Source organism: Heloderma suspectum, chromosome Z (assembly GCF_057233095.1).
Source record: "Heloderma suspectum isolate Gila_16-S chromosome Z, 16-S_ref, whole genome shotgun sequence".
Classification (NCBI taxonomy): domain Eukaryota; kingdom Metazoa; phylum Chordata; class Lepidosauria; order Squamata; family Helodermatidae; genus Heloderma; species Heloderma suspectum.
In genome coordinates, this window is record NC_139476.1 from 13107717 (window position 1) to 13133057 (window position 25341).

The window sequence follows — 25341 nt, forward strand, 5'->3', positions numbered from 1 at the left end:
CCTTGTCTTGAAGGCCTCCAGTGTGGGAGAGCCCACCACCTCCCCAGGTAATTGGTTCCATTGTCGTATTGCTCTTACAGTCAGGATGTTTTTCCTGATGTTCAGCCGGAATCTGGCTTCCTGTAACTTGAGCCCATTACTCCGTGTCCTGCACTCTGGGATGATCAAGAAGAGATCCTGGCCTTCTTCTCTGTGACAACCTTTCAAGTACTTGAAGAGCGCTATCATATCTCCCCTCAGTCTTCTCTTCTCAAGGCTAAACATGCCCAGTTCTTTCAGTCTCTCTTCATAGGGCTTTGTTTCCAGTCCCCTGATCATCTTTGTTGCCCTCCTCTGAACCCTCTCCAGTTTGTCTGCATCCTTCTTAAAGTGTGGTGCCCAGAACTGGACACAGTACTCCAGGTGAGGCCTAACCAGTGCTGAGTAGAGGGGAACTAGTACTTCCCGGGATTTGGAAGTGATGCTTCTATGAATGCAGCCCAAAAGAGCATTTGCCTTTTTTGCAGCCACATCACATTGTTGGCACATATTCAGCTTGTGATCGACAACAATTCCAAGATCCTTCTCGCTTGTAGTGTGGTTGAGCCATGTTTCCCCCATCTTGTAACTCTGCATTTGGTTTCTTTTTCCTAGGTGCAGAACTTGGCATTTGTCCCTATTAAATGTCATTCTGTTGTTTTCTGCCCAGCGCTCCAGTCTATCCAGATCACTCTGAATTTTGTTTCTGTCTTCCAAAGTATTAGCTATCCCGCCCAATTTGGTGTCATCTGCAAATCTCATCAGCATTCCCTGCACCTCCTCCTCCAAGTCATTCATAACAATGTTGAAGAGCACTGGGCCCAGGACGGAGCCCTGTGGTACCCCACTCGTTACCTCTCCCCAGCTTGAGAAGGTCCCATTGATAAGCACTCTTTGAGTCCGATTCTGTAGCCAACTGTGGATCCACCGGATCGTTGTTTCATCTAGCTCACTTTGAGCTAGTTTGCTCATCAGGATATCATGGGGCACTTTGTCGAAAGCTTTGCTGAAGTCGAGGTATATGATGTCTACAGCATTCCCACAGTCTACAAGGGAGGTGACTTGATCAAAACATGAGATCAGATTCGTCTGGCAGGACTTGTTCTTGACAAATCCATGTTGGCTTCGAGTAATCACGGCATTGTTGTCAAGGTGCTTCCAGATGGATTGCTTTATGATCTGCTCCAGAATTTTCCCAGGGACTGATGTGAGACTGACTGGTCTGTAGTTCCCAGGTTCCTCCTTTTTACCCTTTTTGAAGATAGGGACGTTAGCCCTCCTCCAGTCATCTGGCACTTCCCCCGTCCTCCATGATTTCTCAAAGAGAATAGACAGTGGTTCTGAGAGTTCTTCTGCCAGTTCCTTTATGACTCTAGGATGCAGTTCATCTGGCCCTGGAGATTTGAACTCATTCAAAGTCATTAGGTGTTCCTTGACCATATGCCTGTCGACTCAAGCTGCAATCCTGCCCCTTCAGCCTGTACTTTGCCTTTGCCAGGGGGGTCATAGACCCTCTTTTGGGAGAAGACTGAGCCAAAGTAGGAATTGAGCACCTCTGCCTTTTCTTTGTCCTCTGTTATCATTTTGCCATCCTTATTTAATAGATGAACCACCATTTCTTTCCTCTGCCTTTTACTATGCACGTAGCTGAAGAAAGCCTTTTTGTTGTTTTTAACATCCCTTGCTAACCTCAGCTCATTCTCAGCTTTAGCCTTCCTGACGCCACCCCTGCAATTCTGTGCTATCTGCCTGTACTCTTCCTTTGTTGCTTGGCCTTCTTTCCACTTCCTATATGTGTCCTTTTTTGTTTTCAGGTCATCCCCAAACTTTTTGTGAAGCCACATTGGCTTCTTCTGTTGTCTTCCACCTTTTCTTCTTGTTGGAATTGCTTGTGATCGTGCCTTGAGAATTTCCGTTTTTAAAAGCTCCCACCCATCTTGGACTCCTTTTCTCGCTAGCATCGCTTGCCATGGGACCTTACTGATCATTGTTCTGAGTTTATGAAAATCAGCTTTCCTAAAATCCAGGGTACGCGTTTGACTACAATCGGCTTTTGCTTCCCTTAGAACCAAGAACTCAAGTACAACATGGTCGCTTTCCCCCAGAGTTCCTGTAACTGCTACTTTATCCACTAAGTCATCTCTGTTGGTTAGGATCAAGTCAAGGATAGCCGATCCTCTAGTTCCTTCCTCTACTTTCTGTAGGAGGAAGTTATCCGCCACACAAGTCAGGAATTTCCTGGAGGGGCCATGTTTTGCAGAATTTGTCTCCCAACAAATATCGGGGAAATTGAAGTCCCCCATTACTACTACATCATGCTTCCTTAAAACATTGGCTATTTGCTTTTCAAAAGTTTCATCCTTGTCTTCTCCTTGATCGGGTGGCCGGTAGTAGACTCCGACCACCAGGTTCCTTTTATTCTTTGCTCCATTTATTTCAACCCAGATGCTCTCAATGGGGCTACCAAGATCATGAGCTTCCTGTTGCAAAATTTCGGCTTAAATTGAAGAACGTAGGGAAAACCACTAAACCATTCAGGTATGACCTAAATCATATCCCTTATGAATATACAGTGGAGGTGAGGAATAGATTTAAGGGATTAGACATGATAGACAGAGTGCCTGAGGAACTATGGACAGAGGTCCGTAACATTGGTCAGGAGGCAGCAACTCAATCCATCCCAAACAAAAAGAAATGCAAGAAAGCCAAGTGGCTGTCTGATGAGGCTTTACAAGTAGCTGAGGAAAGAAGGGAAGCGAAAAGCAAGGGAGAAAGGGGAAGATATATCCAACTGAATGCAGAGTTCCAGAGAATAGCTAGGAGAGACAAGAAGGCTTTCTTAAATGAACAATGCAAAGAAAACGAGGAAAACAACAGAATGGGAAAGACTAGAGATCTCTTCAAGAAAATCAGAGATCTCAAGGGAACGTTTTGTGCAAAGACGGGCATGATAAAGGACAAAGAAGGCAGGGACCTAACAGAAGCCGATGAGATTCAGAAGAGGTGGAAAGAATACACAGAAGAACTATACAGGAAAGATCTGAATGTCCCTGATAGCCATGACAGTGCGGTCACTGAACTTGAGCCGGACATCCTCGAGAGTGAAGTCAAGTGGGCCTTAGGAAGCATTAGTAACAACAAAGCTAGCGGAGATGACAGTATTCCAGCTGAGCTATTTAAAATCCTAAAAGATGATGCTGTTAAAGTGCTGCATTCAATATGCCAACAAATTTGGAACACTCAACAATGGCCGCAAGACTGGAAAAGGTCAGTTTACATTCCAATTCCAAAGAAGGGCAACGCCAAAGAATGTTCAAACTACCGCACAATTGCGCTCATTTCACATGCCAGCGAGGTGATGCTCAAAATCCTACAAGCTAGGCTTCAGCAGTATGCGAACCGAGAACTACCGGAAGTACAAGCTGGGTTTTGAAGAGGCAGAGGAACTAGAGATCAAATCGCCAACATTCGCTGCATCATGGAGAAAGCAAGAGAATTCCAGAAAAACGTCTATTTCTGCTTCATTGACTACGCTAAAGCCTTTGATTGTGTGGATCACAACAAACTGTGGCAAATTCTTAAAGTGATGGGAGTACCAGACCACCTTACCTGTCTCCTGAGAAACCTGTATGAGGGTCAAGAAGCAACAGTAAGAACCAGACATGGAACAACCGAGTGGTTCAAAATTGGGAAAGGAGTGCGACAAGGCTGCATATTGTCGCCCTGCTTATTTAACTTATATGCAGAGTACATCATGAGAAACGCCGGGTTGGATGAATCACAGGTCGGAATTAAGATTGCTGGGAGAATTATCAACAACCTCAGATACGCAGGCGATACCACCCTAATGGCAGAAAGTAAAGAGGATCTAAAGAGTCTCTTGTTGAGGGTGAAAGAGGAGAGTGCAAAAGCTGGTTTGAAACTCAACATTCAAAAAACTAAGATCATGGCATCTGGCTCCATCACTTCCTGGCATATAGAAGGGGAAGAAATGGAAGCAGTGACAGATTTTACTTTCTTGGGCTCCAAGATCACCGCAGACGGTGACTGTAGTCATGAAATTAAAAGACGCTTGCTGCTTGGGAGGAAAGCTATGGCAAACCTAGACAGCATAGTAAGAAGCAGAGACATCACCTTGCCGACAAAGGTCCGTCTAATCAAAGCTATGGTTTTCCCAGTAGCAACGTATGGCTATGAGAGCTGGACTATAAGGAAGGCTGAGCACCGAAGAATTGATGCTTTCGAACTGTGGTGCTGGAGAAGACTCTTACGAGTCCCCTGGACTGCAAGGAGGTCAAATCAGTCTATCCTAAAGGAAATCAACCCTGACTGCTCATGGGAAGGACAGATCCTGAAGCTGAAGCTCCAATATTTTGGCCACCTAATGCGAAGAGAAAACTCCCTGGAAAAGACCCTGATGCTGGGAAAGACTGAAGGCAAAAGGAGAAGGGGACGACAGAGGATGAATAGTCGGACATGACTGAAGGACTGAACAACAGTACCTCACTGAACTTGCTTTGCAAAGAGCCAGGACTCAGTCTAGAGCAGGACACCTTGCGGGCATATTGCATGGAATTAAGAACAGCGTCTCTCCCACCCAAACCTGAGAGGCTGTAGTTTTCCTAGTCCAGAAACTCTTGGTGTTGTCACTGAGCACAGGCTGAGTGGGAGCCGGTAGTGCAATGGCGCTGCTACAAAACAAGCTAATGCTATCTTAGGCTGCCTTAACAGAAGCAACAGTGCCCAGGTTACAAGAAGTGATAGTACAGCTGTATTCAGAGCTAGTCAAGCTGCATTCAGGAGTATTGTGCCCATCTCTGGGCACTGCATCTTAAGGAGGACATTGACAAACTGGGATGTGCCAGGAGAAGAGCAACCAGGATGGTGAGGGGTCTGGAAAGAAAGCCCTAGGAGGAAAGGTAGAAAGAGCTGGGTATGTTTAACCTGGAGAAGATCAAGGAGAGATGTGATAGCTGTCTTCAAAGATCTGAAAGGCTGTCAAGGCCGAAGATGGAGCAGAGCTGTTCTCTGTGACTCTGGAGGGCAGAACTAGAACCAATGGGTGGAAGTGGCAGGGAAGCAGATTTTGGCTAAACATTATGAGAACAACTTAATGGCAAGAGCTGTTCAACAACGGAACAAAAACTGCCTTAAGAGGGGGTGGGTTCTCCTTTGCTGGGAGTATTTAAGCAGAGGCTGGACAACAACCTATCAGAAATGGTGTAGCTGCAGATTCTTACACTGAGGAGGGTTGGACCTGATGACCTCCAAGGTCCCTTTCAACTCTATGAAACTTAAAAAAAAATACTTTCCCCCACAACTCTCCAACTCCTTAGCCATTAGCAGGCTGGCTTTTGCTTTTTCACTCACCCCTAACATACGGCTTAATTTGTGCCTCAGCATAGTCCAGCAGGAGCTAGTTCTCAAGAGAAGGGGAGAAGACCAATAAACTTTCCTGCTACAGAAATCTTTTTCTCTGACATAAAGGGGCAGGAGAAATGCCAAAAAGGAAGGCAGCTCTTCATTTACAGCTGAGAGAAATTGCAGAGAGCAAGTCTGGGAAAATGAGCAGAGGGGATGGGGGAGGGAAGCGGACCTTGCTGCAGTGGAGAGCATCAGAAAAGGAGTTTTAAGCAGAGGACTATGACTGTAACTCAGCAGCAGAGGCTGCTCTGGCAGCCTGGTTAATCAGCTCTGAAGGCAAAACATGAGCAAAATAACAGAGCTGCTCCTTTGCTGGAGGCTGCTAGCCAGAATTAAATTCCAGGCTGTGACTCTAATAGCAAAATCCTGACTAGGGTAAAAACACTCCTCAGAGAAGCATGATGGCAAATGCAGAGTTGGGAGGAATGACAGAAAATGTAGCGATGCTGGGAAGGGAGGAAAGTGGAGGGGGCGATACGTTCAGAAAACACACGCAAAGTTGTTAGGGGTGGATTCACTCCTGTGGCATCCCCAGGGCTTCAGAGTTTGTGAGAGGGGGCACGCAGGTTGTGAGAGGTATGAGACTCGTCTGCCTCCTCCACGGCTGACTGAAGAAGCCCTGAAAAACAGCAGGTGTAGAGACAGAGGTACAAAGCTTCCCAGTTTAGGACGCATAGAGACATATATATATATATATATATATATGGAGAGGAGGACAGCAGTTCAGTTCCTTTACTTCTAAAACCTTAAAGCCATCTCTTCCCCAGGCGACTGAGGCCGTCCCAACTTCCTTACCTCCCAGAGATAGATGCTTTCGGCGATGCCTGCCAGGATGTAGAGACCATTGGGAGCAGCTGTCAAGCAAGTCACTAGGCCTGGGCATATTATCTTCTGCTGGAGCTGATCCTAGAGACACAGAAGAAGAGAATGGATGTAGTAGGATTCACTTGACCTAGTACAGTCTCAGCAGGTATTGGGGAGAGGGTGACACACCAGGCAGATGTCTGAAATAAGCTGGGGGGTGGGAGAAGAATGACAGCTTGGCTGCGGAGGGACCTTAGTGCCACGGAAGAGCACATCCTTTGCATGCATAGGATTCCAAGTTTAGTTCAGAGGTTCCCAATACCTCCAGTTAAAAAAAGATCAGACAGCAGGTGACAGGAAAGACCTCTCTGTATCTCAGACACTGGAGAGCTGTTGCCAGTCAGTCCTGAGTTACATGGACCCAAAAGAAAAGTCCATGTTGGAATAATTAGAAGGCATCAAAATCAAAACTGCCAATAACATACTGCTCTTATACAAATCAAAGGTGCAGCCACGCTTGAAATACTGTGTACAGTACTGGTGACCGCACCACAAAAAGGATATTGTACAGGTGGAAAAAGTGTAGAAAAGAGCAACCTGGAGCACCTGAAAGGGTGCAGAAACACATTACAGATTATGCCCATGCAGTTATAGAATGCGTATGCCTTTTACTGTGCTCCACCACCATCACCCTGCCCTCAATCAATTTTAAGCTACTGGAAACAGGAGATGCGGCTGAACAGTAAACAGACAGCCCGTTATAGGAGAGATGCTTAAAAACTATGGAAAAGCAAAGTCAAGAGAGAGGATGAGGTGGTTATAGGGAAAACACACACACACTACAACAGTAAACTAGATTCCAGAAGAAAAGGCAGAAGAGGATATACAGCTGCCTAGAAAAGAGGGATGAGATGACGGCTCTTCAGACTCTGCCTGGCTATTTAACTGGTTTGGTGTTTATATCTCTTTCAGCAGAACAGAATAGGAGCAAAAGAGCTGGCTGCAAATTCTGGGGCATGGGAGGAAAGATGATTCTTTCTACAGTTCTTTAAAATTGTAATGATATAAGGCTCTAGCAATATTAAAGTCCTGACCCTGGAAATCTAATCCAAACTATGCTCTCTCTCTCTCTCTCTCTCTCAACCTTTGCCCCTCCATCTAGAATACGGGGATAATAATATCATTTATTTCCAAAAATGTATTAGTCACTTTCTGCAACCTGGTGCCCTCCAGTTGTTTTGGACTACAACTACCATCACTCCCAGCCAGCATAGTCAATAAGACACAAATAAAATTCAAAATCATAATGAAACAGTCAATTAAAAACAGCAGAGGCTAAAACAGGCATCACAAGAACTCAAATAATCAAAGGTAAAAACTACTTAAAAACACAGCATAGTAGCAGAAATAAAGGAGATTAAAAGGCTTGTGAGAATAGAAGATGTTTGCCTGGCATTAAAAGGATAACAAAGTAGGTGCCCAGAGGATCTCTCTGAGGAGGACATTCCATCACTGGAGAGCTACTAATGAAAAGGCTGCTAACAAGTAGCCCCCACCATATCTCAGTATGTGAGACACCATGGCCAAACTCATGAAGGCCTCGATAGGTTAATGCCAGCATTTTGAATTGGGCCTGGAAACAAACCAGGAAGATGGCACAGTTCTGATATAAGATCACCATGCCCAGCTCAAGTCAATATCTCAGCAGCCCTTCTCTGGGAGCTCCTGCCAAAGGAAGTAAGGTGGGTGGCTACTAAGAAGAGGGCCTTTTCTGCCATGGCGCCCTGGTTGTGGAATGAGCTTCCCAGAGAGGTTCACCTGGTATCTACATTGTGCTCATTTCGGAACCAGGTGAAGACTTTTTTATTCTCCTAGGCATTCTAGTTTCTGTTTGTTTTATATCTGGTACTGTATTTTAAATGTTTGCACTGCTGCTAGCTTCTGTTTGGTTATTTTTATGTTGTAGTTTTAAACTTTTACATTGTTATCATCTGTATTTTATTGACTTGTATTTTGATTCTCCCCTTCCCCCAGCATGAGGTGACAGATTACCCTCAAGGAAATACAGCTTTCAACAGAAGAAGGTCGACCACCTTTGCTTTAATGTATTGACCTTTGGAAAAAGGAGTGAAAATGTAGGTTTGGGACTGAGGAGATGCCCTACACAGGCCCCTTTCCTCAGGATCAATTGAGGGGTGGAGAGATTTCTACAGAGGAAGTGTTTACACGGGGAGTGGGGGGTGGAGGCGGACTGGCTTTGTCTAACACTGTCCCACCTACTACAACTACAGAATGGAGGGAGAAGACAGTATCTGTCAGGAGAGGGGTACTGGTCTTGGCTCTATGTGCTTCCCCTTCTGACACTACTGTGTGCGCGCTACTGTGTGTGTATTGGGGGGGGGGGGAGTTCCTGAGCAGGAATGTCTACTGGGGACAGCCATTTTGGGAAGAATGGAGTAGTGCTTGCATCACCTTAAAGCAGCGTTGCCCAATTTGGTATCTCCCCCTGGCAGCAGATGTTTTCAACTGTAACTCCCATCACCCTGACCACTGACAATGCTAGCTGGGGCTAGTGGGAGTTGTAGTCCAAAACATCTGCAGGGCATCAGGTTGGGGAAAGCTGCCTTATGGACTACTTTGTCTGGGCCTACTGAGGTGTAAGATGCTCTCTAGAGGACAGCTATCTGCCCCACCCTGACTTATTTAACTATAATTCTCTTGAGGGTGGGATGCGTTTATCCTTGATGCATTTATCCTTCTGTGGAATCACTGGCAGTAGGGGATTCCGGGGGGGGGGGGGGGCTGCCTAACCTCATGCTTTCCCAACACATTTCTTAATTTCTCTGAGCATAAAAGAAAAAAAAGGAAATTATAAGAAAAGTTTCCATTATGGGGAAAGGCAGAGTTATTGGGGGAGAGAATTTATAGGAGGGATCTTGAAGGGTGTGTGTGTGTCTTGTCAGATAGCCTTCTCCTGCCAGAGAGACATTCCTATGGGGAAGAAACTCTTATGATGGGGAAATGCTTCTAATATGGGGGGGACTTTTTCATAGGGGGTCTTCCCTAAAGGGGAGTGACATTTCTAGGGGGGCTGTACTTGTGGGGGGGGGAGAGCCCTATCGGGGGTGGTTGTGCTGGAGACATTCCTATTGCAGGAGCGGGGGAATACTGAAGGATTGTCTCCTCCTATATACACCTGCCTGGACCCTAATATTGTCTTCAGCGGTCCTTCTCCAGACGCTCCAGCTAAGGGAAATGTGGTGGGTGCCTACTAAGAAGAAGACCTTTTCTGTTGTTGCACCCTGGTTGTGGAATGAACTTCCCAGAGAGGCTTGCCTGGTGCCTATGTTGTGCAATTTTTGGCATTTTTTATTTCCCCAGGGATTTTAGTTTTTCTTTTTCTGTATTAAATCTGGTACTGTATTTTAAATCTTTGCACTACTGCTAGGTTCTATTTAGTTATTTTTATTTTATACTGTAGTTTTAAACATTTATATTGTATTTTGTGTTGTACTTCATGGTGTTAATTGTTGTGAACTGCCCAGAGAGCTTCGGCTAGTGGTGGTATAAAAATTTAATAAAGAAAGTAAATACTCCTATGGGTGTGTGTGTGGGGGGGTAATTTTGATTATTCCCCACTACCACAGCTACTACTATGGTGGTAGTGGGGAATAATTTTGAGAAGGATTCTCATGGGTGGAACTTTCATATGGGCGGCTCCTCCCTATGGGGGAGCATTTCTAGGAGGCTATACTTGTGGTGGAGGGAGCCAGTGCTTGTGCTAGGGGCATTTCTATGGGGGGGAGGATACTCCTATGGTGGGAAGGGGGTTGAAAAGAAAGATTCCTACAGGGGAATTTTCTTATGGGGGAAACATTTCTAGGAAGCGATACTGGGGGGGGGGGGTCCTGAGAAGAGAGAGGGGTCTTGTGCTGGAGATATTCCTATGGGAGATATACACTTATGGTGGGGAGAGGATACCCGTGAAAAGGATTCTCATGCGGGAACTTTCTTATCCAGGGGGGAGCTCTTGCCTATGTGGGGAGCATTTCTAGGGGGCTATACTTGCGGGGGAGGGTCCTATGGGAGAGGCTTGTGCTGAGATATTCCTATGTAGGGAAGACACTCCTAAGGTGGTGGCGGTGGTGGTTTCGGAGAAAGATTTTTCATGGGAGGGCCTTCCTGGGGGGGCATTACTATAGGGGGTGCTTCTCATGGGGGGCTCTTTCCTATAAAGCAAGGACATTTCTAGGTGAACTTTACTGGGGGGGGGAAGGCTGTGTGTGGAGGACTGCTTGTGCTAGAGACATTCCTCTGTGCGTGTGTGTCGGGGGGGGAATACTTCTGGGGATTCTTATGGGAGGTTGTTCCCTGGGGGGGAGCATTTCTAGGGGACTATACGTGCGGGGGAGGGTCGCGGGGGAGGGGCTTGTGCTGAGGCATTCCTAAGGGGAGGATACGCCTAAGGTTCGGGGGGGGGGGTCTGAGAATCATTCTGGGGGGGGGCTTTCCCAAGGAGGGCGATACTCCTCCCTGGGAGAAGCGGCTGTGCTGGTTTTCCTCCGCGAGCCCCCCCCCCGCGCCCCTCCGGCTGCGCACGCGCCTTCCTCCACTCCCCTCCTCACCTTCCTCTGGAGCTCCCAGGCGCCGACACAGGCCTTGCCGAGCTGCGCCCCCAGGAGGTGCTCCCCGCCCAGCAGCGCCAGCCCGCGAGCGGCGCAGCAGCCCCCGCGGTAGCCGGCCACCGACGCCCCGGAGCCCACTTCCCACACCGAGCAGCACCCGCCGCCGCCGCCGGACGAGGCTTCGGCCGCCGCCACAAGCGCCACCTCCACGGGGCCGCCGCCGCCGCCCGCCGCCATCTTGCCCGGCCGCCTCACGCCCCCTCTCGCGCGCATGCGCAGCGGAGAAGAACGGTTGTTCAGGGAAACGACCAGGTGAGGCCGAGGGCCGGCCATAGAGGCGGAGGCTCCCAGACGCAACGTCCGGTTTGAAGAAAAAACAACGCCGGAAAGAGCCGTAGAGGCAACGCGCCATAGAGAGATGTGGAAAGACCGCCGCTTCCGCCAAGCGGGCGCCCTCCCACGGGCTTGGACTGCAACTCCCAGAATGCCTCAGGGGAGGCTTTGCAAGCAGAGAAGGGGTCTTGCTCTACTGACCCTGCGACAGTCGCGCTCTTCGTCTCGCGCGCCGCAGGCATTACTGGGCGGTTTTAAAATGTACTGAATATATAGCGCTGGTTAGCCCAAACACAGTACGAGCCACATCAGACCTATTAATCAACTTAGCTCCTTTATTATTACCCCCTTGTTAATCTCTGTAAACTTGTAGCAGTACAAAAATATTTTCCTTTTGAGTTACAATGCACTTCTGGAGATCGCATTAGCGCAAAGAGGCGATTGGCCGACTTCCGTGCGACGAATTTAGTTGTGCCAGGTTCCGGCACAGGGAGCCCTTAATACAGATGGCGGCACCCGTTGGGGCTCTAAATCCAAATAAAGACGACAGGCGCCTAGTGGCATCACGGTAACTGAAGGTGTTGTAAAAGGGGATCTAAACAGAACAGAAGACGCTCAACTGGACTGTTAAACGTGACACGTAACAGGTGGTTTGCAGCAGGCAGCGGCTTCCAGTTAAGACTGCACAAGTCAGGCGCAGTGGCGCACAGACTCCCTCATGGAAGTGAGAGGGGGCATTGTTAAGACGATAAAAAGATTGCGAGAGAAGATGTATACTTTCAGGGGGCGTTGGGAGGGCTGGCAGCTGAGATCACAGAACGTTTCGATTCTTCTTGCATGGGCCTTGTGGGGCAGGGAGAGAAGAGGGCGCAGATCTTGGCCAAAATCCAGGGGCAGGGCCGTTCTTTCAGAAAAGGCACAACCCACCAGAAACCTAGCCCACGCCAGCCTGCACGTGTGAATGAGGGCTGCGCAGGGACGCAGCCCAGTCCAAAGGGGGGCTGAAGCAGGAGAGGATTCCGGTAAATTGTGCTGAAGAAGCACGACAGGGAAGATGGTAGGTGGGAGCGACATATATATTCCTCGTTCGTTTTTACAGGGAACTCCCCTCGCCCCCATGTTAAACTTTGCATGTTCTCAGGGTAACTGAGCCAACTGCAGCCCATTGCTGCAGCTGTTCTTACAGGTTTGGTTTCATCTGTTACTCTGCTTCCTGGATGGCAAAGGAGGCAGCAGGGGTGTACAGCTGAATCACTGGTGTTTATACAAAGGGCTACTTCAGGCTTTCCCAAACTGGGGCCCTCTGGATGTCTCAGACTGCAACTCCCTTCATTCCTAGATGATGGGAGTTGCAGTCCGACACCTCCAAAGGACGGCAGGGTTGTGGAATTAGATCGTCTGGGCTGACAGCATCCATGCTAGGAGATCCTTCTGAGAATGGGGGTGCCGTTGGTTTGAAGGTGGGAGGCAGCCCTTGGTACAGACACCTAATTATGCCACTGAGCAACTCCCCCACACCACAAAATAAGTGAATTGCCCACTCACGGTTTTGCTTATTTGGCATAAATCACAGCTCAGCACCGTTAGGAAGATGGTGGTTCATGCAAAAGCCCCGTTTGCCTGTGCTTGCTCTGTTCTTCCCAGACAGAAAAGTGTCAGCCAAGACAACACAGAGAATACAGATTAGAAAAAAAGAAAGGGTCTCCAGTTGGCGTGTCCAGCAGCAGGTGAAGAGGAAGGCCCATCTGTGTGCCCCCTCCCCTCCTCTCGCAGAAGCTTAAAATGCACGGACTAGTCAGTCTCGTTGTCGTCGTCTGTTACGCTCTGCCCATTCACAGCCAGCGAGTCATAAGGCCCCTGCGAGAGGTCTTCAAAGTCATGGCTGGTGGCAGGAGAAATGACGTCCGGACTGGTGTCACAGGACTCAGTGCTCTGCTCCGAGGTAGCGATGGTTGTGGTGGTGCTTTTGGGGACTGGGTCGAAGTCATCATCTTCCAGGATGGGAGATTCATGAATATCTGGAAAGGGGGGAGAGAAAGGGGGGCCAGAATTTGTTGCAGAATGCCAGGGCCGGCTGGAAAGGGTGAGGGATGTGCCCACCTCACTCTGGCTTTTCCAAATGGAATAAAAGCATCTGCTGGAATTTGAGTCTTAACACCAGTTCATAAATGTATGGAAGGAATAAAGCTGGCCTGCCTTACAGACAGTTGCAAAGGTTATTGAGATCATGTATGTGAAACCGTTTGAGTGGTCAGGAAAAGCACCATTCAAAAATTGTAACTGGACTCGAATGCTGGACTTGATATATTTAATTTTAAAACTGCCTATGTTGTCCTCTGAAAGGAATGTTTCCAGGGTGGCTTGTGAGAATTAAAACAATGACACGAACAATAAAAGCAAACCAAGAGAGCAGACGATTAAATGCACTGTTAAAATTGGTTTTAGATATATGCTGTCTGTGTATGTGCTGTCTGCTTATATGTTTTTATGTAAATGGTTTTGCGCTTTATATAATGTATTTTTAATGGTTTTTCATCTTTGTGAACCGCTCAGAGAGCTTCAGCTATTGGGCAGTACAGAAATGTAATAAATGAAATGAATGAATGAAAACAAACAGTAGAAACTTTAAAGACCTAAGAAAATAAAGAGGTCTTTGCCTGGTGCTGAAAAGACATCAGAGTCGGAACCAGGCAAACATCTCTGGGAAGAATATCCACATAAGAGCTGTACTGGATCAGAAAGACCTTTCAAGTCCAGCATTCTGGTCACACAGTGGCCAACCAATTGCCTGCAGGAAAACCACAAGTAGGATATGAGTGCAACAGTACCCTCCCACACATGTTCCCCAGCAACCAGTGTACATAGGCATACTGCCTCTGATACTGGAGGGAGCAAAGAGTTCATTTTTTGATCAAGTAACCTCCCTTGTAGACTGTGGGAATGCTGTAGACATCATATACCTCGACTTCAGCAAAGCTTTCGACAAAGTGCCCCAGGAGATCCTGATGAGCAAACTAGCTCGAAGTGGGCTAGATGAAACAACGATCCGGTGGATCCACAGTTGGCTACAGAATCGGACTCAAAAAGTGCTTATCAATGGGACCTTCTCAAGCTGGGGAGAGGTAACGAGTGGGGTACCGCAGGGCTCAGTCCTGGGCCCAGTGCTCTTCAACATTGTTATGAATGACTTGGAGGAGGAGGTGCAGGGAATGCTGATCAAATTTGCAGATGACACAAAATTGGGCGGGATAGCTAATACTTTGGAAGACAGAAACAAAATTCAGAGTGATCTGGATAGACTGGAGCGCTGGGCAGAAAACAACAGAATGACATTTAATAGGGATAAATGCCAAGTTCTGCACCTAGGAAAAAGAAACCAAATGCAGAGTTACAAGATGGGGGATACATGGCTCAACCACACTACAAGCAAGAAGGATCTTGGAATTGTCGATTACAAGCGGAATATGAGCCAACAATGTGATGTGGCTGCAAAAAAGGCAAATGCTATTTTGGGCTGCATTCATAGAAGCGTAGCTTCCAAATCCTGGGAAGTACTAGTTCCCTTCTACTCAGCACTGGTTAGGCCTCATCTGGAGTATTGTGTCCAGTTCTGGGCACCACACTTTAAGAAGGATGCAGACAAACTGGAGAGGGTTCAGAGGAGGGCAACAAAGATGATCAGGGGACTGGAAACAAAGCCCTATGAAGAGAGACTGAAAGAACTGGGCATGTTTAGCCTTGAGAAGAGAAGACTGAGGGGAGATACGATAGCACTCTTCAAGTACTTGAAGGGTTGTCACAGAGAAGAAGACCAGGATCTCTTCTCCATCATCCCAGAGTGCAGGACACGGAATAATGGGCTCAAGTTACAGGAAGCCAGATTCCGGCTGAACATCAGGAAAAACTTCCTGACTGTAAGAGCAATATGACAACGGAACCAATTACCTGGGGAGGCTCTCCCACACTGGAGGCCTTCAAGATGAGGCTGGACAGCCATTTGTCAGGGATGCGCTGACTTGGATTCCTGCATTGAGCAGGGGGTTGGACTCGATGGCCTTGTAGGCCCCTTCCAACCCTACTATTCTATGACTCTATGATTCTATGAGCCATCAGGACTAGTAGCCAGCGATAGCCTTCTCCTCAGGAATTTGTCCTTTTAAAGCCATCCAAATTGGTGGCCATCGCTACATCCTGTGATAGCAAATTCCATAGTTTAACTCTGTGCTGTGTGAAGACGTCCTTTCTTTTATCTGTTCTGAATCTCCCATCATTCAACTTCATGGGCTAACCCCATTGGGTTCTAGTATTAGAAGAGAGGGAAAAAAATGTTTCCCTGTCCACTTTCTCCACACCACACATAACTTCATTTCCCCCCCTTGAGTGTCTCTTTTCTAAGCTAAAAAAGGCCAAAATATTGTAGAAAGCGGGTTCCCAACCTTCCCTTGGGTTCTGGCATGACCAAGGAAGGGAATACAGGCCAAGGACATGCAAATGAAGGGGTGGGAATATGCAGATACCTTTTTGGCTGAAGAGCAGGATAAAAATACTCTTAAGGGCACAATCCCATGCAGGTTTCAAGAGAAAGAAGTCCTAGAGCTCCCAGCATTTCCCAGCCAGGTATGCATAGCTGGCTGGGGAATGCTGGGAGTTATAGGACTTTTTTCTGTCTAAATCTGCATAGGATTGTGCCCTAAATAAATAAAAAGAAGAAATTATCATTACTGAGGTAATAACAATATTATCGTAGTTTACTTATTTATTTACAGCATTTATATACTGCTCCACATCTCCATGTATTATTGTTCATCTAAGAGTGGTGAACAATAAAAGATAAGAGGATAAAAAGCTAAAAGAAATAAAACACTATATTAAAGACTGTTATTTTTAAAAACAGTACCAATAAAAACCGTGGCTGGGCAGTATAGGAAGGTTTCCTAAAATAACGATTATTATTTTTAAGGTGAGGTTCTGTCTTGAGAGCCAGGGTCATTAAGCAGTCATCAAAAGTAAATGAGAGAGAGGGGGTGTGATCAAGATGGGCATACTTACTGCTAAACGCCTCTGGATACTGTTTTGCTAGCTTCCCTTTCAGCGTCCTGCAAGAACCAAAAAGAAAGACCTGTCAGAGAGCTCACCATAAATACCGCTGCAAAGTGTGTGTGTGGGGGGGGGGGAGAATGGGAGTTAACAGCTACTCAAAAGTGCAGGGCGGGATATTTATTTTTATTTATTTATTTATTTATTTTTATCTATTTCATTTCTATACTGCCCAATAGCCGAAGCTGTCTGGGTGGTTCACAAAAATTAAAACCAAAAAGCACACAGTAAAACAATATAAAATATAAAAGCATTAAAACCACAATATAACGATACAACCAGAATAAAATCAGAGTAAAACCTAGCAGGAGTGCAGAGATTTAAAATACAGATTTAAAACAGCAAAGCTAAAAAACTAGAAAGCTAAAATGCCTGGGAAAACATGTGGAAAGAAGGCCAAGCAACAAAGGAAGAGTACAGGCAGGTAGCACAGAATTGCAGGGATGGCGTCAGGAAGGCTAAAGCTGAGAACGAGCTGAGGTTAGTGAGGGATGCTAAAAACAACAAAAAGGCTTTCTTCAGCTACATGCATAGTAAAAGGCAGAGGAAAGAAATGGTGGTTCAGCTATTAAATAAGGATAGCAAAATGATAACAGAGGACAAAGAAAAGGCAGAGGTGCTTAATTCCTACTTTGGCTCAGTCTTCTCCTAAAAGAGGGTCTATAACCTCCCTGGCAAAGGTGAAATACAGGCTGAAGGGGCAGGATTGCAGCTTGAGATTGATAGGTCAAGGAACACCTAATGACTTTGAATGAGTTCAAATCTCCAGGGCCAGATGAACTACATCCTAGAGTCATAAAGGAACTGGCAGAAGAACTCTCAGAACCGCTGTCTATTCTCTTTGAGAAATCATGGAGGACGGGGGAAGTGCCAGATGACTGGAGGAGGGCTAATGTTGTGCCTATCTTCAAAAAGGGTAAAAAGGAGGAACCTGGGAACTACAGACCAGTCAGTCTGACATCAATCCCTGGAAAATTCTGGAGCAGATGATAAAGCAATCCATTTGTAAGCACTTTGAAAACAATGCAGTGATTACTTGAAGCCAACATGGATTTGTCAAGAACAAATCCTGCCAGACAAATCTGATCTCATTATTTGATCAAGTAACCTCCCTTGTGGACCGTGGGAATGCTGTGGACATAATATACCTCGACTTCAGCAAAGCTTTCGACAAAGTGCCCCATGATCTCCTGATGAGCAAACTAGCTCAAAGTGGGCTGGATGAAACAACGATCCGGTGGATCCACAGTCGGCTACAGAATCGGACTCAAAGAGTGCTTATCAATGGGACCTTCTCAAACTGGGGAGAGGTAACGAGTGGGGTACCGCAGGGCTCCGTCCTGGGCCCAGTGCTCTTCCACATTTTTATTAATGACTTGGAGGTGTTGGTGCAGGGAACGCTGATTAAATTTGCAGATGACACAAAATTTGGCAGGATAGCTAATACTTTGGAAGACAGAAACAAAATTCAAAGTGATCTGGATAGACTGGAGCGCTGGGCAGAAAACAACAGAATGACATTTAATAGGGATAAATGCCAAGTTCTGCACCTAGGAAAAAGAAACCAAATGCACAAGTTACAAGATGGGCGATATGTGGCTCAACAACACTACAAGCGAGAGGGATCTTGGAATTGTTGTCGATCTCAAGCTGAAGATGAGCCAACAATGTGATGTGGCTGCAAAAAAGGCCAATGCTGTTTTGGGCTGCATTAATAGAAGCATCCCCTTCATGGATCACTGCCTTGTGGCGAAGGGGCTTGCATAACTCAGTGAAGCCATAAGCTATGCCGTGCAGGGCCACCCAAGACGGACAGGTCATGGCAGAGAGTTCTGACAAAATGTGGTCCACTGGAGAAGGAAATGGCAACCCACTCCCGTATTTTTGCCAAGAAAACCCCATGGAACTTATCACAAGACTAAAAGATATGACGCCAGAAGATGAGCCCCTCAGGTCGGAAGGTGTCCAATACACTACTGGGGAAGAGCAGAGGGAATTTCCAAGTAGAAAGAGTGAAGCGGTTGGGCCAAAGCCGAAAGGACACTCAGTTGTGGATGTGTCTGGTGGTGAAAAGGAAGTCCGATGCTGTAAAGAACAATATTGTTTAGGAACCTGGAATGTAAGATCAATGAATCAAGGTAAGCTGGATGTGTTGAATGGGGTACGGCTACCCTAGTCGGACACGACTTAATGACTGAACAACAACAATAGAAGCATAGCTTCCAAATCCCGGGAAGTTCTAGTTCCCCTCTACTCAGCACTGGTTAGGCCTCATCTGGAGTACTCTGTCCAGTTCTGGGCACCACATTTTATGAAGGATGCAGACAAACTGGAGAGGGTTCAGAGGAGGGCAACAAAGATGATCAGGGGACTGGAAACAAAGCCCTATGAAGAGAGACTGAAAGAACTGGGCATGTTTAGCCTTGAGAAGAGAGGACTGAGGGGAGATATGATAGTGCTCTTCAAGTTCTTGAAAGGTTGTCACAGAGAGGAAGGACAGGATCTCAATCATCCCAGAGTGCAGGACACGGAATCATGGGCTCAAGTTACAGGAAGCCAGGATCTGGCTGAACATCAGGAAAAGCTTCCTGGCTGTTAGAGCAATACGACAATGGAACCCATGACGTAGGGAGGTGGTGGGCTCTCCCACACTGGAGGCATTCAAGACAAGGCTGGGCAGCGATCTGTCAGGGATGCTCTGACTTGGATTCCTGCATTGAGTAGGAAGGCTGGACTCGATGGCCTTGTAGGCCCCTTCCAACCCTACTATTCTATGATTCATTTGGGGGCACAAGGAATACAATGTAGGTGCCAGGTGAACCTCACTAGGGAGCTCATTCCACAGCCAGGGTGCCACAGCAGAAAAGACCCTCCTCCTAGTAGCCACCCGCCTCACTTCCTTTGGCAGGGGCTCACGGAGAAGGGCCACCAAGGATGATCTTAAAGTCCAGGCAGGCACATATGGGACGCCCAAATGTGCAAACGTTCCACAGAAAAGAGCATCAATAGGGCGCTGCTGAGTCTCACAACTCCACACCGGCTGGTTGGCCACCCACCTGATCCTCCGGAAGATGCTATCCAGGTCCTTCTTCATCTCCACCAACGTCCGGGTGTGGTGGAGGAAGCGCTCATTCATCTGCTGCATGCGGGCACCCGACAGGTTGTTGAAGTTCAACAGCATCTCATTGGTTTTCTCAAATCGGTCCAGCCTGGAGAGGAAGGCAAACGGATCGACCGGGTTTGTCCTTTATTTCCTTTAAAGATTTTGGACCCACTTTTCAGGGAACTCTGCCCTCGCATGGCAGCTCGCGATATTACAAAAACATGAATGTACCAATTACATTTATTTATCTGAACTCGTTTTATGTCGCTCCTCAGCCAAAAGAGGCTTCCAGAGTAGCTTACATATAATTTACTTATTGATTTACAACATCTGTATGCCATTCTGCATCTAAACAGATTCCAGAGCAGTGAACGACAAGAGATAAAATGAACAAAAAGATAAAACAAAGAAACATGATAAGATTATTCCTTAAAAAACAGAGTGCCAATAAAACCGAGGCTGGTTAACCAAGGAAGGCTACCTGGAAAAGAGCTGTTTTCAGGAGGCACTGAAAACAATCCAGTGTTGGCGCCTGCCTGATCTCCAGAGGCAGGGAGTTCCATAGGATGGGAGCCACCACACTGAAGGCTCTTCTCCGGGTGGACTCCAGTCAGGCCATATAATCAGTTAAACAAGACAGTCCCTGCCCCTGCAGTCTTACAATCTAAAAAGACCTGGCATGCGAGGAAAAAGGAATGGGGAGGGAAGTGGGGGGGAATAATTCTTTAATCAGGACTGTTGGAATGGCTCTGCTTCCCTTCTCATCTCTTTCTGCAGAGTCTCCTGGAATGGCTGCAATTAAACACACACACAGGAACAGCTAGTGATACTTAGGGGGCTATCCTATGGGTTATGTCCTTGATGATTGTAAGCCCCTGAACCTGGAGGATTACAAGTATCCTCTGCAGGGTGAGAGGAGCAGCAGAGGTGATCTTCACCTCCCCATCCTCCTTCCCTGCATTTTTTGCTTGCCCGTCTGGCCTTTCCTGTCTCCTCTTCTCCTAGCTCACCAAAATATCCCCTCCTCGGAAGTCAGGTTCTTGGTTATTTCCATGCAGGCTGTGAGGGTGTGTGTGTATGTGTGTGTGTGTGTGTCAGAGCTCCGATTCCCCCCACCCCCCGAGGTTGGAGCGCTGTCTCCGACGTCAGATTGGGGAGCCCAAAATATCCTATGGCCCCTCAGATGCTGTCGAGGGGCCATAGGATTGCTCCCTTAAGCACAAAAAGCAGACTGGAATGCAGTCTGAGTCTTCAGGGTGGTTGCTTTTTTCAGCCAGCAGTGAAGAGACTGTACATATCTCCCTGTGGACAGAGTTCTGAAGACACGGTAATTAAAGTCTCCTTTATACGGGATGCCTGCCTCTCCAGGCCTGACCAATTTGAGGTTTGGGACCATGCGATCAGAAGGACTGCCTACACCTGGCACTCCTCGCCACTGCTGCCATCTCATCTCCCACCACTGGCCACGCTGGCTGAGGCAGTTGGGAGTTGGAGTCCAACAAGTCACCCAACCCTGCTCTGTGTGTGTGTCCAAGTCAACAACAGCCAACCGTTTTTAGCACCAACCCAGCACAAGGCTAAATCAACAGGGTGATGTCACACCCTTGGAATTCAGCCAGGCACCTGGGAGCTTTCCCAGCGCTGGGTCGCCCTATATTCATAAATCACACAACGCAACTGCAAAGAGCTCTCGGGAACAAGGCAGAGAGGCAGTCTAGTTTCCTGGCCAGTGCCTGGTCTGGATGCAGAGATGGGAAGGGCAGTATTCAGTACCTGGCTTGATGGACAAGTGCTCTCCCTCTTTCTCTCTTTCGTTCTCGATTGATTGCATTTATATCCCGCCTTGTTTTCCTCTTGCAAGGAACCCAAGGCAGCTTACATTATCCTCCTTCTCTCCATTTTATCCTCACAACAACAACCCTGGAAGCAGGTTGGGCTGAGAGTGTGTGACTGGCCCAAAGTCACCCAGTGAGCTTCCATGGCCGAGTGGGGATTAGAACCCAGATCTCCCAGCTCCCAGTCTTGCCACTACACCAGCTTATATCAGGTCAAGTGCTTTGACCTGATATAAGCCAGCTTTCTATGAGGTATTTGCAGGCAGCTTTTGCTGTGTTGTGTTTGCGAAGCGAGCAGAAACCAGGGGACCAGGGGCCACTGAGAGGCTGCCCCCCCCCCAACTTCCCAGGAATCACATCAAGCCAAGGGGAGACTAACCTGGCCCCATCCATCACCAAGAGAAGAAGCTCGCTTCCCCCACCCTGCCAGAAGGAACACTCAGCTCCAACTGACGGTTGTCCTGCTGGGACTGCAGAAGGAAGCAGGGAGAACATTCTAGACTCGTCCACCAGCCAAAGAACAAGAGTCACTAATTGCTATTGAAGCAGAAATACCAGCAAAGGTATACCAACCTGGCCCAAAGTGCATTTCAATGCCCGCTTAGAGCTCACCACCTTGTTGTGCCCATGAAAAACTGATCTCCTTCCTCTTCCTTTCCCCTCCACTCCCCTTTCCTTGAGTGTCTTGTCATTTAGTTTGTCAGCTCAATGGCTGACCCAGCCTCTCTCTCTTTTTTAATTGATGTGAGCCACTTTGGGAGACAATAATTGCCTGAAAAGCAGAATAAAAAATGAAGCAAATAAAATAATAAATTAATCAGGGGAAGAGATCGATTTCAAGAAGCCTTTGGATGTGTTTGTGCCTGTTGGTCCCGTGACTGGTAGGGTAAACTGAAATCAATGAAGGGGCGGTAGGTACTCATCCTGGGTCCTGTTCCTCACCAGATGGGCGCACCAGGGGGCAGGGAAAGGCAATGCAGGAAGTTGGGAAGATGGAGGTGTGAACCAAGAATGGGTGGGTGGAGGGGGGCGGTCTCTTGCTGCTCTGAATTATTTGCTGGCCAAAGAAAAAGGACAGTGAAGGAAGAGGAGAAAATATTACCAGGATGGTCAAGTAGAGAGCTGCAAAAAAGGCTTGCACCACTCACATGTTCTTCTGAGCCAGGATGATGGCGTTCACATCCTCCGAGTTCACCATGCTGAGCACTCGGCTGCAGAAGACGCCCGAGGCTGTGGGCTCCATCTTAGATGGGGCTTGCAGCCTGCCAGAGTTCAGGTTGGAAAGAAGGATGAAGAAGTTATAAGAGGGATCCCTACATCAGCTCTGGGAAAAGTTATTGTTTCGTCTCCAGTTGGGGAAAACACCGGAGAAGGCTACTTGCAAATGCCCCACTGGAGCAGATCCTTGAGGGTGAGAGGTGGAAATGGCCTGTCCCAGGTGGGGTGGGGTGGGGTGGGGTGGGGTGGGGTCCAATCCCACACGCCATGACACCCACCCCCTTCCTTCAGCCCACCCCATGCTGTAAGTTGAGGGGTGGCAGCCCCACCTGGCCCACACGCCGGAGGGACCGCACGGCCCTCCCCCACAGCCACCAAAGCAGTTTGGCCCCTTCCCCTTAAAATGGCGCCCCTCCCAATGATAAGCCCCACCCATTACAAGATAGGGCCCCTCCCCTCAGCAGGCACGGCCCCCCCCCAAAGGCCCCTCGCCCCAAGGGGCTCCTCCACCCAAGCCACCTGTCCTCCCCTTCACAATCCCCCCCAACCCAACAGGCCCCTCCCCAACAACAAAGCCCCACCGAGACCCCCCACCCCACAAGGCTGCTCCCGCCCCAAGCCCCGCCCAGAGGGGCCCCAGCGCTTACCCCAGCTTCCACCCGCACGGCAGGCAGGCGGGCCCCGCCCACTAGGAGATGCCCCGCCCCCGCCCGCTGCGCGAAGGCCCCGCCCGCCCCGCGCTACCTGAGCGGGCCGTTCCAGCCACCGGCTCACATGCCGGGCTCGAGAGCGGAGCGGAGCGGAGCGGAGCGGAGCGGAGCGGAGCTGCGGGCGCAGCGCGCGCCGGGAGCCAGCGGCGCCGCCCTCCCCGGCTGCCCTCCCCGGCTCTGCCCCGCCGGCCGCAGGCACGGCGCAGCGGCTCGCTTCCGGGTGGGGGCGCGGCCACGTCTCGCGTCATGCCGGCGCCCTGCGTGCGTGCGTGCGTGCGGCGCGTTCCCCTGGAGACGCGGCCGCCTTCCGCCTTGCCTCGGCGGCCCCGCCGTTCCTCGGCTTGGATTGGCGGAAGGAAGAGTGTCCCGCGAGCCGCGCCCCCTCCTCCACGGCCGCTCCGTGGCCGAGCTATGAACGGGAAGGCCGCGGGGCAGGCGCGCCCCAGGGCATGTGCAGAGTGCGTCGCTCCGTGGGCAGTGAGGTAGGCACAGCTGGGCTCTCCGGGTTTCTGGGCATGTGCAGAGTGCGTTTGCTCCCCTCCACTCACACAATGGAGGAAGTGCGATCTGTTTTTCTGGTGTTTCTGGGCATGTGCAGAGTGCGTTTGCTTCCCCACCCCCACTTCACACACAATAGAGGAAGTACGAGCTGTCTCCCGTGGTGTTTCTGGGCATGTGCAGAGTGCACATTCTGCAACAAATTGGATACAAGCGTATTCTAAGGTTTCAGAGCAAGGTTTTAGGGCATCCACCCCACCCCCAATACTAAGGTAAAACATATCCCTAGGGTTTCTGGGCATGTGCAGAGTGTGTTTGCTTCTCTCCCCCCCCCCCCCACAACAGGGTCGGTGCACTCTGTCCCCAAATGTTTCTGGGCAGGTGCAGAGTGCATCCCCAGCAGATACAATCTGCTCGCAGGGTTTCTAGACATGTGCTGAGTGCATTCTCCACCCACCCCGACAATATGCTACCTAGAATCTATCCCTAGGGTCCCTGGGCATGTGCAAGGTGTCTTTCCTTCCCCTAGCAGTAAGTTAGGTACGGTCTGTGTCTGGTGATTCTGAGTATGTGCAGAGTACATTCCCTGGAATAATTTAGTTACAGTTGAACTCAAGGGTTTCTGGGCATGTGCACAGTGCATTTCTCTCGTCGAACCACAATAGGTTACATACAATCTGCCTGCCCAGAGTTTCTGGGTATGTGCAGAGTTTGTTTCTTACTCAGACAGCAGAGTAACAGAGAAATTAATATTTTCCTCATTTTGAAATTTCCAAATGGTCAGTTTCGGCCAAGGTTAAGCTGAACTTGCATGGTCTACTTTGTTTGCTTGTTAAAGTAGAATCACCTGTTGTGCATGATATCTTTTAAGGCTGCAATCCTGTGGAAGCTTTCCTAGGAATAATCCACATGGAATGGAGAAATAAGCATGCCTAGGATTGCATTGCACATTTGCAAACCAAGAGTGTGCACTGAAGCTCCCTTAACAATATGTGGCATATCATTTACTACAACCCTCGTTTATTGCAGCTCTTGATCAGTTTATTAGATTTATTTCACACAGCATCATAAGAGGAAAGTTGGGGGGAAAATAGCTCTGCCTCATGTGTGTTTAAATTTGCAAGGCGAGAGTTGCACGCTTGGAATCTCTTTCACAGTTAATGCATAACTTGACTCTTGTGTTGAGTAATCCTGAGTCTACGTTCCTTGCTTTAAGGATGTAAGAAATTGCACCGCTGGATCAGAGCAAAAGTCCATCTTATTCTGCTTTTTCCATTAGGTATGGAGGCGATCTTTACCCTGCATCCAGTACTCAGAGACAGACTGCACTAAAACTGGAGACTCCATTGTGGATAGCAGCCACTCACCTGGTTAGCATATAATGCTAAGCCATGGTGTGGTTTGTTGAACCCTGGCTTGTCATTGATTGGGTTCACACAACACGATAACCGACACTCAAGCTTGAGCCTTGTTTGAGTGTGGTTTGCGTTGAACAGTGGGTTATTTTTGAAACATGGGTTGTCTGAACCCAGCTGCGCTAACCATGAACAACCCATGAAGAGAACCCAGGGTATGTTGTTGAGCTGTGAACTGTGGGTTGTTCGTGGTTAACAAACCATGGTTGGTTAGCATGGCTGGGTTCAGACAACATGACAACCCACATTTCAGCAACAACC

General features: G+C 48.3%; 3 protein-coding genes across 12 annotated transcripts in view; 1 reads left to right on the forward strand and 2 right to left on the reverse strand.

Annotated features, from left to right (window-relative positions):
- Window positions 1–11132, reverse strand: part of WDR18 (WD repeat domain 18) — a 55471-nt gene extending 44339 nt beyond the window's left edge. For all 5 annotated transcript variants that reach the window (XR_014786469.1, XR_014786471.1, XR_014786470.1 and 2 more), the window contains exons 1-2: window positions 10872–11132; window positions 6238–6348 (exon numbers count right to left, since the gene is read on the reverse strand). Coding sequence is in view for 2 of the 5 variants with exons in the window: in XM_084825601.1 (XP_084681727.1) it covers window positions 6238–6348; window positions 10872–11108 (348 nt within the window). In the remaining 3 variants the exon portion in view is untranslated. The remainder of the gene's footprint in view (window positions 1–6237; window positions 6349–10871) is intronic.
- Window positions 11133–11521: 389 nt separating this feature from the next.
- On the reverse strand, window positions 11522–23385 carry KXD1 (KxDL motif containing 1). 4 transcript variants are annotated; one of them, XR_014786472.1, is made up of 6 exons: window positions 23202–23385; window positions 22388–22501; window positions 19358–19510; window positions 16254–16300; window positions 12568–13222; window positions 11522–12521 (listed from the first exon to the last, which is right to left on the reverse strand). XR_014786472.1 is itself a non-coding variant. In XM_084825605.1 (5 exons), the coding sequence occupies exons 2-5, from the start codon at window positions 22480–22482 to the stop codon at window positions 12996–12998; spliced, it is 522 nt and encodes a 173-aa protein (XP_084681731.1). In that variant the 5' UTR covers window positions 22483–22501; window positions 23202–23385; the 3' UTR covers window positions 11522–12995. The 4 variants fall into 4 exon arrangements, 2 of the variants coding, with proteins under 2 accessions (XP_084681731.1, XP_084681732.1); XR_014786473.1 differs by having other exon boundaries at window positions 23105–23385; XM_084825605.1 differs by having other exon boundaries at window positions 11522–13222.
- The window catches only part of FKBP8 (FKBP prolyl isomerase 8), a 29296-nt gene continuing 27263 nt past the window's right edge, over window positions 23309–25341 (forward strand). The window contains exon 1 of one of the 3 annotated variants that reach the window (XM_084825600.1): window positions 23309–23649. In XM_084825600.1, the coding sequence (XP_084681726.1) occupies window positions 23414–23649 (236 nt within the window). In that variant the 5' untranslated portion in view covers window positions 23309–23413. The remainder of the gene's footprint in view (window positions 23650–25341) is intronic. The other 2 variants (XM_084825594.1, XM_084825593.1) reach the window with 2 other exon arrangements.